The 12,476-nt window shown below is 37.7% G+C and overlaps 1 protein-coding gene across 14 annotated transcripts in view; it reads left to right on the top strand.

The window, feature by feature from the left end:
* Positions 1-12,476, top strand: part of PLEKHA6 (pleckstrin homology domain containing A6) — a 190,421-nt gene that overhangs the window by 146,506 nt on the left and 31,439 nt on the right. For 7 of the 14 annotated variants that reach the window (XM_014076260.2, XM_014076259.2, XM_087720010.1 and 4 more), the window contains 3 exons: positions 6,816-6,896; positions 10,500-10,652; positions 10,988-11,068. In XM_014076260.2, the coding sequence (XP_013931735.1) occupies positions 6,816-6,896; positions 10,500-10,652; positions 10,988-11,068 (315 nt within the window). The remainder of the gene's footprint in view (positions 1-6,815; positions 6,897-10,499; positions 10,653-10,987; positions 11,069-12,476) is intronic. The other 7 variants (XM_087720012.1, XM_087720018.1, XM_087720016.1 and 4 more) reach the window with 3 other exon arrangements.

Below are 12,476 nucleotides of genomic sequence, written 5' to 3'. Positions count from 1 at the left end.
TATGGGTCTGTGTCATCCTACCTTCTCTGCACCTCTTTCCCTTTCCCTAAAATCTCTTGATGCTGGGCTATCATTACTGGTACTCAGTTTGTGTTAGCCTTCTTTGTGTGAGGGGAATGCCCAGAGATGGGCAGCACAAAAATCATATATATATATGTTTCATTTTGGGAGGCTAAAAAAAGAGGTTACATTGCTTGTCTAGAGATCTGTAGATTTCATATGCTAGATTACATGTTTCTTTAATGCATTCCTGACTACAGAATATTTACATAATATTCTGACTAGATTTTCTAGCACAATTCTGTCGAAATATTCACATGGGTGGAGGAATGTGGTGTTCTTGGCAAATATTTAGTTGGGAAGTAGCCAAAGGGTGTACGTGAGTATTGTGCCTTCCCTTGCATAATCATCTCTCCAAGGGAAGATGAGGAGTGCCTCTCACTGAATATTTTTAAAAATATTACTAAGAGGGTATCTTGTCCTCAAAAAGTTGTGAGGGAATTTCTTTTTTTCCCTAGAGAATTTTTTAAAAATCATCCCCTCCATTTCTCTGCTCATAAATCTGGTGAAGAATTTCAAAAAGCCATTTGTATGCACCACAGGCATTTCTTTGACATGTTTTTCTCCTTTGAATGAAATGTTGAAAGCCAATCCTTTTTCAGTTGAACTGGTAGAAAAAAATTAGGAAAATTTATTACAGCTTTCTACTTTTATTTTTCATTTGACCTATACGTGGATACCTTCCCTTTTCCCTCAGAAGATTGGTTTTTAAAAATTCATTATTGTCCTGGGGACACACCTCCCTCCAAGACCAAAGGCAGCCGTTTGTTTGGATTACCCTACCTATAAACTTACCTAGCAGGGGGTATATTTAATGGCAGGGTTCAGCTCTGACCATTGGCCCAAGTGTCCTAGAGCTTCCAGTTTAGAACCTGTGGAAGAAAAAATGGTAGATGGAGACCTAACTCAGTCACTACTAGGGGGTCCTTGCTGCTCTACATGCTTGGTTTCTTACAGACAGTTCATTACCAAACTAGGTAACATCGTAAGTGCAGTGATGATATTATCTAGTTTGATAATGAAATCTTTGTAAGAAAACCACAAAACTCAGAGAGTACCAAGGACTTCGCAGTTCAACCCTGAGCTACAAATATTTCCTTCTGTTAGTACAGTCACTACTGTCCTTGCTAATGGGTGAATGAAATCTAGCAATGTCTGTAATGGTTTCTCTCTGATGAGACTAGCAAGAGATTCCAGTTAGAGTCCTCACTCATGCAGCTCAACAAGTATTTCCTGAATGCATGTTTCTTGAAGCAGTTTAGATGTTTACCAGATCCAGGTGTCAAAACTTTCCTTAGTTTGTACTGCAATAAGAAAGAAGTTCACCTGAAGACTGAAAGAATATTGATTTAGGAAATCCTGCACCATCTTGAGATGTTTGCGTACGCTTGAGATTAATATTATGTCTTAGCACTCTGAATTACACAAAGGGAGGGAGAGAGGGTTTTGTTTGTTTGTGTATTTGTTTTTGCAGTATGAACTGTCACGATCCTGCTGGTCACCTTTTAACGTGCTGGTTTAACAAATGGATCTATAGGTAATAGGGAAAAATGACTTTTCACCCAGAAGCTGAAGTACTACAGTCAAGAATTCTAGCAATACATTTTATCAAATTAGGAAGAAACAACTGAAGAGCAATTTTGCATACCTGTTAATATTTGAGGATCAGAGTAAAAATAAGAGTGGAACCTCTGGGATATTCAGCTGGAGTTAGAGCATTGGACTAAACCTGGAAAGATTCAAATTCTCAATTGCCTTTTTTCAGCCTAGGCTGAAAAAAACCCCACAAGGTTATTATTATTATTATTACCATAAATCTGTAGTAAAAGGAAAACCTCCAGCAACCCTCAATATAAGATACATTTATTGTCCTTTACTTCAAAGTAACTGTGAAGGATGTGTACTAATTTGACAAATGTGCCAAAAGAATAGAAGTCCAATGGTTTCTAAATCCCATTTTCTGGATTAACATTGCAACACACACACACACACACACACACACACACACACACACACACACAACACACATGTCAGGAAGGATAAATTTCAGTTTACCCATTCCCTAAACTGTCTCAGTAAATACTGGTATTTGTTTTAAAAAAGAAAGAAAAATGATTGGAAATCTAATCTTGAATCTCTAATGTTCTTCCAAAAAGTGAATTTGCATTTAACATTTAAATGCAAATTCACTAATATGTACTACCAAAATTTATGTATCTGTGAAGCACAATGATATACTAATATGCACAAATTTCGGAGCTTTTTGAAGTAGACTGCATGTATTAAGGTAAAGCAAGGCTGAAATCACATTATATACTTGTAAATCATTTGCACATTAAGAAAATATTTATTGTTAAAAATGCTTGTAGAAATCCATACTGTATAATGGAGAAAAAGGTGCAGAAAACCACAATCCAACAGGTGAAAATCCTTATAGATATCTACATATTAAGAAAAATGTGTACACATTCCTGTGGTTTTCTTTTTTAAAATTGTAGTTTAAATCCAGGAACAGGACATACAGTAATAAAGTTAAGAATGTAAATGAATATTGTAGACTAAGTGAAATTGAAGTTTACAAAGTCACCCTCCTTAGTAATGCCCACCTAGTTCTTTAGGGACACTGATGAATATAAATTATTTGCCTTCCTTCATTTTTCTGTCTCCTTGTTGTCATTTATCAGACATTGAATTTTCTACCTGTTCCCACAACTTCATGCATAACAATTTCTTCGTTGCCAATAACCTTAGCTATTGGCAAGAAACATTGATCCTGCATCATTGTGTTTCATCTTCCTCAATCAGGATTATTTGAAGCAAGCTCCAAGCAGATTGAATGAATTCTAAGCTGTATCAGAATCACTATGCAATGTCACAAATGTCCCCATCAGAATTAGCTGCTATATTTGTTTGACTCAGCAGGGACTAAGCGAATTAATTTGTCCAGTTTGAACTAAAGAACTGAACATGTACAGAGTATGAAATATAGTCCATGGCATCAGGCCATGAACATTTATGTCATATTGTCATACAAATTGCCAATTTAAATAATGTCAACATGACATCTAAGACAAGTTCATAAGTTTTATCTTGAGTGTGATGTTGTCATCAGGGGCATGCCCTGTCATTGCCAAGCCCTCCTAAAGTTGCCTAGGACAGGCATCCCCAACCCAGTGCCAAGCCATAGTCAATTGGGAACTGTGCCAGGGAAGTGCTGAGTGAGTGCCAGTGGTAGGTTCCTTAAGGTTTGGCCACTCGGCTGAACTGGTAGTGTTTTGGCAGCCTGGGTGCTGGAACCGGCAGCGACCGAAGCCTGCCATGTCCCCAAATGAGTTCTCAGGGCAGTGCTGTAGGTGCCGCCATCTTGTTTTTTGCTTCTGCGCATGCGCAGAGCAATTTTTATTGCATTGTGCATCAAGCGCAATTTGCATCAAGCGCATGCTAGGTGCAGTCATTCGCAAACCTGCAGTAGTGACTGCCAGAATCCACCCCTGGTGGATGTGCGTGGATGCATGAAACCATCTTCTCTTCTCCCCACTACCACTTCCATTGGTCCACTGAACCAGAAAGATTGGAGACCTCTGTCCTATAGCACCGAGTTTCTGGATTCTTCACCTTTACAACATCTTTAGAACTAACATATGTATTAGGAAATATGCTTTTGTAAAGTAGACTGGAATATCATATCACATTTATTAATCTTTTGATCCCCGAAAATTCTCTGCAGTTTAAATGTAAGCGGCATGAATTGTTCAAATATAGCATGCAGAAAAAATTGAGGCAAATAGAATAAAATATTTAAGATTACATTTTGGAACCCATGTGTATGCTACCAGAATATCTGGTATATGTATGAGAAAGGGGTGTGGTGGCCAAGCGATTAAAATGCTCGGTTTGTCGAACAAAAGATTGGCAGTTCGAGACCTAAGTCCCTCATGACAGAATGAGCTTCCATTACTTGTCCCAACTCCTGCCAACCTAGCAGTTCCAAAGCATGTAGATAAATAGGTACCACTTCAGTGGGAAAGTAATAGTGCTTCATGTGCCTTCAGCATATAGTCATGCTGGCTACATGACTATGGAAGCATCTTTAGACACTCTTTGACTATGAAATGGAGATGAGCATTGCCCTCTAGAGTCACACATGACTGGCAAGCGAAGTATGTATGTATGTATGTATGTATGTATGTATGTATGTATGTATGTATATGTGAAGGAACAGGTGAATTCAGATATGGTAACCACATAAACTCCAGTTTTTATCATAACAACTGTATGGAAGGCTATCTGCCAACCAGAAAAAAATGACACATTTAAATTTGGCAACTAATACATCAAACAGATAACCCAAACAACCTTCCCTACGACTTAAATTTGAGTTTCAGTAGTATTCTCAGCATATTACATGGTGTTAAGACCCAGTTGCTGACCTCTGAAAAACATCAAACAAAATCAAAGCTTTTTGAGAAAATGCTGGCACCGAATTTCAGCTGGAAATTTAAAAACATGATGGCTGGCTGATACTAGCCTGCAAAATGCCTGCATGAATCAGTGCTACTTCCAAAACTGATCTCATTGCGGCCTCAGCATCAAAGTCCATCACTATACAATAATTTGGAAGATGTGAGTCCCTAGGTTGGACTGAAACCAACCTGCTGGGTGACTACTCTGTTTTCATTTTGAATTTTCTAAACCTTGCAACTTTGCAACCCCCTTTGCAGCTTCTTCCACTTTGGACCATAGGAAAAAGATTCTACAATAATCAGCTACTGCATTCTGCTTCTGTTTTGGTTTTTTTTTTTTGTTGTTATGCTCTGGTGATTTGTGTTTTTAAGTGTGACTGATTCAGAAACCCTGTTTGTGTTGCTTGTGAGCTGTATGAATATAAATGTAATCCTGTCGACTTTTGTTGAAGATGTGGGAGAATTTATTCAAAGATATTATTCTTACCTACCCTTGAGGTTTTGTTTAAGCAATGATTATTTTATTAGATATGGTTTGTTCTATAAAAACCTAAATTTAGAAGGAATTCAAAAACCAGAGAGATACAACCCTACATAAGTGCCTCCCCTTCCTGCAGGATCAGTCTAAATAACCTAGAGTACCATATGCAGTAGAATGTACACAAATAATGCTTTCTAAATGAACAATAATCTGTAGCTCAGGTTTCAACTGTGGATTTCTTGGTACTCTCTGAGCTTCACTGTTTGCTAAGTAACATCATCAGTGGGAGACTTTCTGCATTGCAATACTCCAGATTTAAATAATCTGAGAGGCAATGTAGTAACTAGCCAGGCCATATAGCTGAATAAAAGTCTATCCATTAATTTAAAGCTGATTTGCACTGTTGAGGAAGCATGTGAGCTACTCTCTATTTTAGAGCAGTCTAGGATTTTCCCAATGGAAAATGGAATAGGCAAAGGGAACTGGAGGTACGATGTGGTGCATAAGATTAAAAGAAAAAGAGAACTAGTCATGATTAGCAACAGACTTCCTTTGTTTTTGTTTTTTCCAGAATAGAAGCAAATTATTTGCTATAGCAACATCTAGTTGCTTTGTTAAAGAAGTAAAATGCTACTCCCAAAGTAAAATACTGAAGGGTAGAAATGGGAGCTGCATACATACCATTTCGACAACCAACTTTCCTGTTGAAATCTTCCTTTTTTGCACTATTTCTGTAACATAATCTTTGCCCACCAAGCTCCTATTAGACCCACAGAGGAAATGGATTTCTCCAGAGTTTCCCAAGGATCTGTGACCAAAGCAATTCCATGGGAGAAAGAACTGTTTGTGACTTTCTTCCTTTCCTCATTTTCTAACTGGCAAATGCCTATTTTGGAGGGGCCAAAAGAAATAAAAATGCAGCAGATCCAAACATGGATCAATTGTGTTGTATTCCAAATAAAATAAAGGAGATGGGGGAGTGAGGTGGGGAGGGACAACATACTTATATGTACACATACATAGTTTCCCCATCCCCACCCCAGAAAGATAACCCCATATGATTCCTTCAATGTAATGTCCTTCATTTTAAACCATAGGGGGTGTCCTGGCCTAGTTGCCTGTGCAACTGACTTTGTATGGAGAGGGATAAGTTCTGGGAAACACCAAGAAAGGTTATCCTGTCAGTGAAATCTGGTGCTTGTACAGTAAGGATTCTTGTCAGCAGGAAGGAGGCAAGATTGAGTCCTTCTCTCCAAGCAGGCTTCCCTTCTCCATGACTGCCACTTATATAACTCAATAAAAATGTGCATGAAAATTGCAGCAAAGAATTGAGAGGAGACTGTCCACAATCTACCTTGATGAGGTGCTTTCTCTCATAGAGGATTGCCATTCTGTCTTGAGATGACGAGCTGCTTTCTGGAGGCACATCATTTCACCTCAACAAAGAATTAAGATGGGACCACTCTGCCCCAATTGGCTATTCCATTCAGAAGCCACTTATTATCAAAGGAACTGAAGTGGTCATTTCTTCCTGACAAAGAAAAATGCAAGGGCCATTTTACTTAACAGCTTTTCATTGAAAAGACACTTCAGTTGAAGTCTTAAGAAAGTTCACCACCCTTTTGAAGACCTGCATGGCCTCAACAATTATCATAAAGTGAGCTTCATTTTGGTACCTCTCTCTACTATAAGATCTGAGCTACTGATCCAGATATTTCCCCATTTATCTTAGGGATGACACAAGTTTAAGCTTGAATGGAAATGACTCTGTCTCCATTAGCATCATGACTGTTTTTCCTTATCTGCCACAGATGAGCGAGAGCGAGACTTTGATCACTATGGTGAACAGAATGGTGGAGAGCTCCTCTCCTAGGGCTCAACTGTACTTGCAAGTAAGACATCACAGCAGCTCTGCCATCAACCATGACATTCCAGCTGCTTTTGCATATAGCAGAACCATCCCAGTATCATTGTTCCATGTCTCACCTCCACAACCATCTGTGAGGTGGCCATTCAAGTTTTCATCCCACAGTAGCATTTGTTTATAAACTTATCATGGCATCCATGGCCCCCTGTGTTAGTGACTCCAGTAGAGGAGGCTTTCTTAGAATGGTTTAAATCCATATATTTATTTTGAGATTGATGAAAGCAACTTTGGTAATGTACATCTTGTGCCAGTTCCTTTTCTCTAATGAAATTCTCAATATATGTATATAAACAATCTGGAATACAGCCGATAACCACTATTAAAAAAATCTTTCTCAGGCTATTTTCTGCTAGAGAATAAAACCTACCAGTAGTTGATTAGTTTTTTTAATGAAAAAAATATTTGTTATTATATTTACATAAATTATGGTACCTCTGGAAAGTGGTTAAGCACACTAACATCTATAATTATATTTACATGAAGGGGGAGTAAGTTTTTTCCACAGTAATTTACCCTTCTAATGGTAGAGTTGTCTTAGATTTTTGTAGAGATTCTGCTTTTGTAGGCTTGGCATTGTTCATTTTGTATTGAGCAACAAAGTCAACAACAGAATAATTAAAGCTGCATTCCTCCCAATTACAGCCAGCCATCTACCATCAATCTCTGTCTTTGGCTTCAATGCTTGTTTTGTCACTTTTAGCACTAAAATATATATTTTATGACTTTGCACCACTATATAAGGAAAATAGCAGATGAACATTGCTTATGAACATTGCTGGCTAGATGGAATATGTTTGGAGCAGTCTGAGTTCTGTTTATTATATGAGAAAGTGGATTATTGTACATTTGGTGAGACATTATTATAAGCCCAGGGGCAGGATGCCTTGTTTCTGTTAACAGCTGCATTATTTCAAAGTAATGAAATAATGGTGGATGGAACTGAAGCAAAACTATAGGGAAAAGGAGATGGGCACATTTCTTATACCCCTTTGAGGGAGGGACTTTTTGTTTCCTCTTCCAAGATACGAGGCTTTGTGAAGAGGCATGTAGCTCTTCTTAGAAGACTGCATTGGTCTCTGGCTAAAGGTTCTGAAAGTAGGTCATGAATCCTTGAGGGCTATATGTTGCTGTTCTCTGGCCTCTTCTCTTGCACTGGAGAACCTTAAGATGGTTTTCAAATGTCTTCCTAAAATAGTTATTATTATGCTGCTTAACCTTCATAAAAATATGGGAAAATACTACAGACCAAGGCATTTCATTTATATAGACAAGCAGTGACTTTTTTAGATTCTAGTGCATGCGAAATTCTTTTGTAATTATATTAAATGGTATTACAATTAGTAAAGAAATATGTTTTTTAAGATATTGTAATAGTTAAATAAAAGCATGATGCATTATGTTTGTGGATGGGGCTTTTTCCCCCAGAAGCTCCTTGTCCATTAGGGAAGTACATTCTAATCAGTTCCTGCAAAGTGTGTGATTAGGCCAAGGGGGTGTGATGGCTTAGCGGTTAAAGATGCTGAGCTTGTTAGCTGAAAAGATGACAGTCCAAGTTTGAGACTTGAGTGCCATGCGACGGGGTGAGCTTCTGTTACTTGCCACAGCTTCTTCCACCTAGCACTTTGAAAGCATGCAAATGAAAATAAATAAATAGGCACCACTTCAGTGGGAAGTAACAGTGTTTTGAGTGCCTCAACATATAGTTATGCTGCAGAGGTGGGTTGCTCCCAGTTCGGCCCAGATCAGCCGAACTAGTAGTGGTATTTTGGCCTGGGTTGCAGAACCCAGGCTGGCCATGCCCCCAAATCAGTTCCCTGGTTGCTGCTGCCGTTGCCGGCATGTTGTTTAGTAATGCGCATCCGTGTGCAGTTCACTGTAAATTGTTCTGCACATGCACAAAGAACAATTTTCAATGAATTGTGCATGCACGCACAAAGCAAACCAATTGTAAAACTGGGGGCAACCTATCTCTATTATGCTGGTCACATGACCATGGAAATTGTTTTTGGACAACGCCGGCTTCTTTGACTAAAAAATGGAGATGAACACTGTGCCCTAGAGTTGGACTTTACTGGATAGGAGAAACGTTATGTAGTAAGGCCATAATGGAGCAGAGCTTCATAGCAATAAACATGGATTCTGATGTAGTGGTGTATGTGAGGGTTTCCTGTATTGCTACTTGTTGGTCATGGGTCTCACAGAGAGAGAATCTACAAGACAGCAGGTAGAGGGTTGTGATAAAAGCCTCAATGCTTGGACATGCATAGAGATGTCCATAGAAAAGAGCCCAGATTTAATTGCAACACCACATCCATCATCTTGAGGATTTTGACTCTCCCTGCAGATCCTGCTGTAATCTGTATTCTCCTCTCATACTTGTTCATACAACTGGGAATAAGTACATTTGACAACTTCATTTTTCCAGAGAGGAGAAAACCCACAAAATTTGGGTTTGCTTATGAAAACATAGACCAAAAAGGCAGTATTCAAAAATCACCTCCTTAATTTGTCTCTATTGCATTGTATTGGTTTGCTTATAAATTTAGATCTGGCTGTTATATAAAGCATCTCTAACTTGAAAAATATTGTCCAGTTGTTTGCAGTTTTGAAATCAGCAATTAAATTGGGGATACAATTCATTCTACAAAGTTTACATTATTGTAATTAAGTACAGGTTCTCAAATTAAACTAACACTAGTCTTTTTTCTGCTTTCATTGAACATTATTATTAATCCAACTAAATCTAGCTAAAAGTCATATTATCCTGAGCAATCTGTTTCTAACAAGTCAGGAACATAACAATCTATTTATCAACTATTTTCATCATATTGTCTTCTGCCTAGCATATAAAGGCATATACCCATGAAGCCTTATGCAAGGCAGTGTATATCCATAACAATTTCTTATTAGGCCTACAAATCCCATCAAACAATCTTCTTGGCTCTTTGTGCTTCATTCTTGCTTTGTATATTAACTATGAGATGTATTAGTATCTGTGTAGAATAACTCTTGTGCACCATAGTAGCTATGATAATTTTAAGTAACTTTTCTTCCCATAATCATCCTAAATTCTAGAGGGCCAGGGAGAACAGGCCATACCTTTAATTCTCTTTACAAATATAGATGTAGTAATAAAGGTAAACTATGGCTTTATCTCATAATGTGTGTAATTGCCTGATAGTTGCACACCATTATATAAAAAAGCAACATTTTGTTAGAACCCTGACTATTCCTTCCTATGTTGAAAGCAAAAGAACTTTCATTTTCTTTCCTTGACAAAGTAGAACTGTTTTCAAAGACAGCAAATAATCTTTGGTTAGATGTGGGGGGACGACAATTATCATGCATGGTAATATGTCTTTTTTCCTTCAGTTATGTGTTGCTTTTGAGAAAGGCTTCATGGAAAATCTAATAGAGTTGTACAATCTGATAATGTATCTGTATACTGTATGTATATGTAAAGGGTGGAGAGATCCAATAAGTAGTAGCAGGCTTGGATTTCCTCAGGGGCTTATTATGACAACATCAAGGCAGAGAGAGCAGCAATGACCTGTTTTTATTTTTTCAGGTGTCTCATTTCCCTGAAGCATATAGAGAGACGCTGCACACCTACAAGATAAATGAGCAACACACAGATGTAAGAACACCTCTTCCTCACTGTCATCTGCCTACTCAATCCATCCCCCATCCTGTTACCACTGTCTACCCTGCATTCCCTGAGGTTCGTGGGGGTTCTTTCTTTCCATTTCATATCTTTAGATAATCCATCTTTTCCGCTAATAGAACTGCAAGGCTATAAAGGCTCTTGATCATCCTCCATCAAAAATCTTGTGCGGTCTTTTTTCCTTTTGTATCTCTTCCATCTACTCAATGCACATGTCTCCATGCTGGTTTAATTGTTTGCATTTTCTCTTGCATGGATTTGGAATTCAGGAACTGAGACCAGGCCTCTGGTAGGGTCTAACTGATCTCCATCAAAGCAGCTGAAAGTTTATATTTCTCATTCTTGACGTGTTCTATGGACTTCATGTTTTATTTCTCTTTTTCACATGGCAGAAGCTTCTAGGAAAACTCTGTGAACAAAACAAGGTGATAAGAGAACAGGAAAGACTGGTACAGCAGCTTCGAGCAGAAAAGGTAAAAGACATGAATCACACACCAAAAATGGTTGCAGTACACACAAGCTGCTTTCAACCTCTATGAATGAAACTCATTTCGCAGAAGTTTTTTCATAGCATGACTAAAAAGATTTCATCTTCTAGGCAGTGATTACATTTAACAGAAGTATTTCCAATTCCCTGAAGCTAGGAGACTGAAATATTAAAATGTAATTTTGCAAAGTGTTATAAATATTTTAAATCTGCCAAGTTATGAAGATTCTAGTAGATTATGAAACTATAAACCAAAATAACAATAATAAATGACAAAGTAAATAATAAAAAATAGCAAATGTTAAAGACAAATGTTCTTCAAATAAGTAGATATAAACCATTTTCATACAGTGCAGGCAGTAAAAAATTGAGCCATCAAATAGAAGCACCAGGTGTGATTTCCAGGAAAGACATTTTGTAATAAGGAGCCCATAACTGAGTTGCTCTATCCCATCCCTCAAAGCTATTTGCCTGGCTTCATTTTGGCAGGGACACCTGAAAGAGAGACTCTTAAAGTAACCAGAATGCTTGTAATAATACCTATAGGGAGAGAGGTATTCCTATAAGTATCTGGACCCAAGCCATTCAAATCTTTAAAGAGTAGTATCAGCTCTTTGAATTGCTGATGAAGCATTGATTTCTTATGTCTGAATTGAACTGTCCCAATTCATTTCCTAAAAAATCTGTGTTGGGATAACTAAAGTTTCCATCTTCAAAGGAGCTGTGCAAAACACGTTACAATAATTTAATCAGAAGTTTATCAGAGCAGGTACAATTGAGCATTGGCTATCTATTTCAAAGGAGGGTGATTTTATGAGATGATTAAACTACCACTGAGTTTCAAGAACACTCCAAACTGCTTTCCCAAACTCTCAGAAGGGCTATAACGTATACTGGAACAAATAATTGCAACCACCCCAAATAATATTTCCGATCTCAATCTGGACTGAGCTTGGTTTCTTGATTTTCATCCAGGCAATTATGCTGTGTGTTTTAGAACATTTACCATGTCAGCTGTGTTAAATGAAAAATGTCATCTGTGTATTGATAATAGTTCAGCTAATATTACAAATAATTTTCCACAGCAGTTTTGTGGAAAATCAAAATAGAAATTTGAAATAATTGCAATATGACAAAACAGTAACTACTCTTAGCATAGGCTAAACCAGAAATGGAACTATCTGGCACACTTCTGAGTTAAGTTTCTTTAACAAGGGCTGATTACCACCTCTTTCAAAGAGATCTGTTAAAATGCATCCAAGTTCTTTGAGTTTTTGGGCGCAACTGCTTGTATTGGTTACAACTGAATGAGATTATACTCTGGACATCTCAATTAATATAACTGTTCTAACCATGGAATCCAAGTCATAATATAAATGAACAATTTCAATTTA

This window comes from Thamnophis sirtalis, unplaced genomic scaffold (genome assembly GCF_051295495.1).
Source record: "Thamnophis sirtalis isolate CommonGarterSnake01/CBP01778 unplaced genomic scaffold, rThaSir2_p1.2 scaffold_7, whole genome shotgun sequence".
NCBI lineage: Eukaryota > Metazoa > Chordata > Lepidosauria > Squamata > Natricidae > Thamnophis > Thamnophis sirtalis.
The sequence above is the reverse complement of the archived record's forward strand: the minus strand, read 5'-3'. Positions and strand labels throughout refer to the sequence as shown.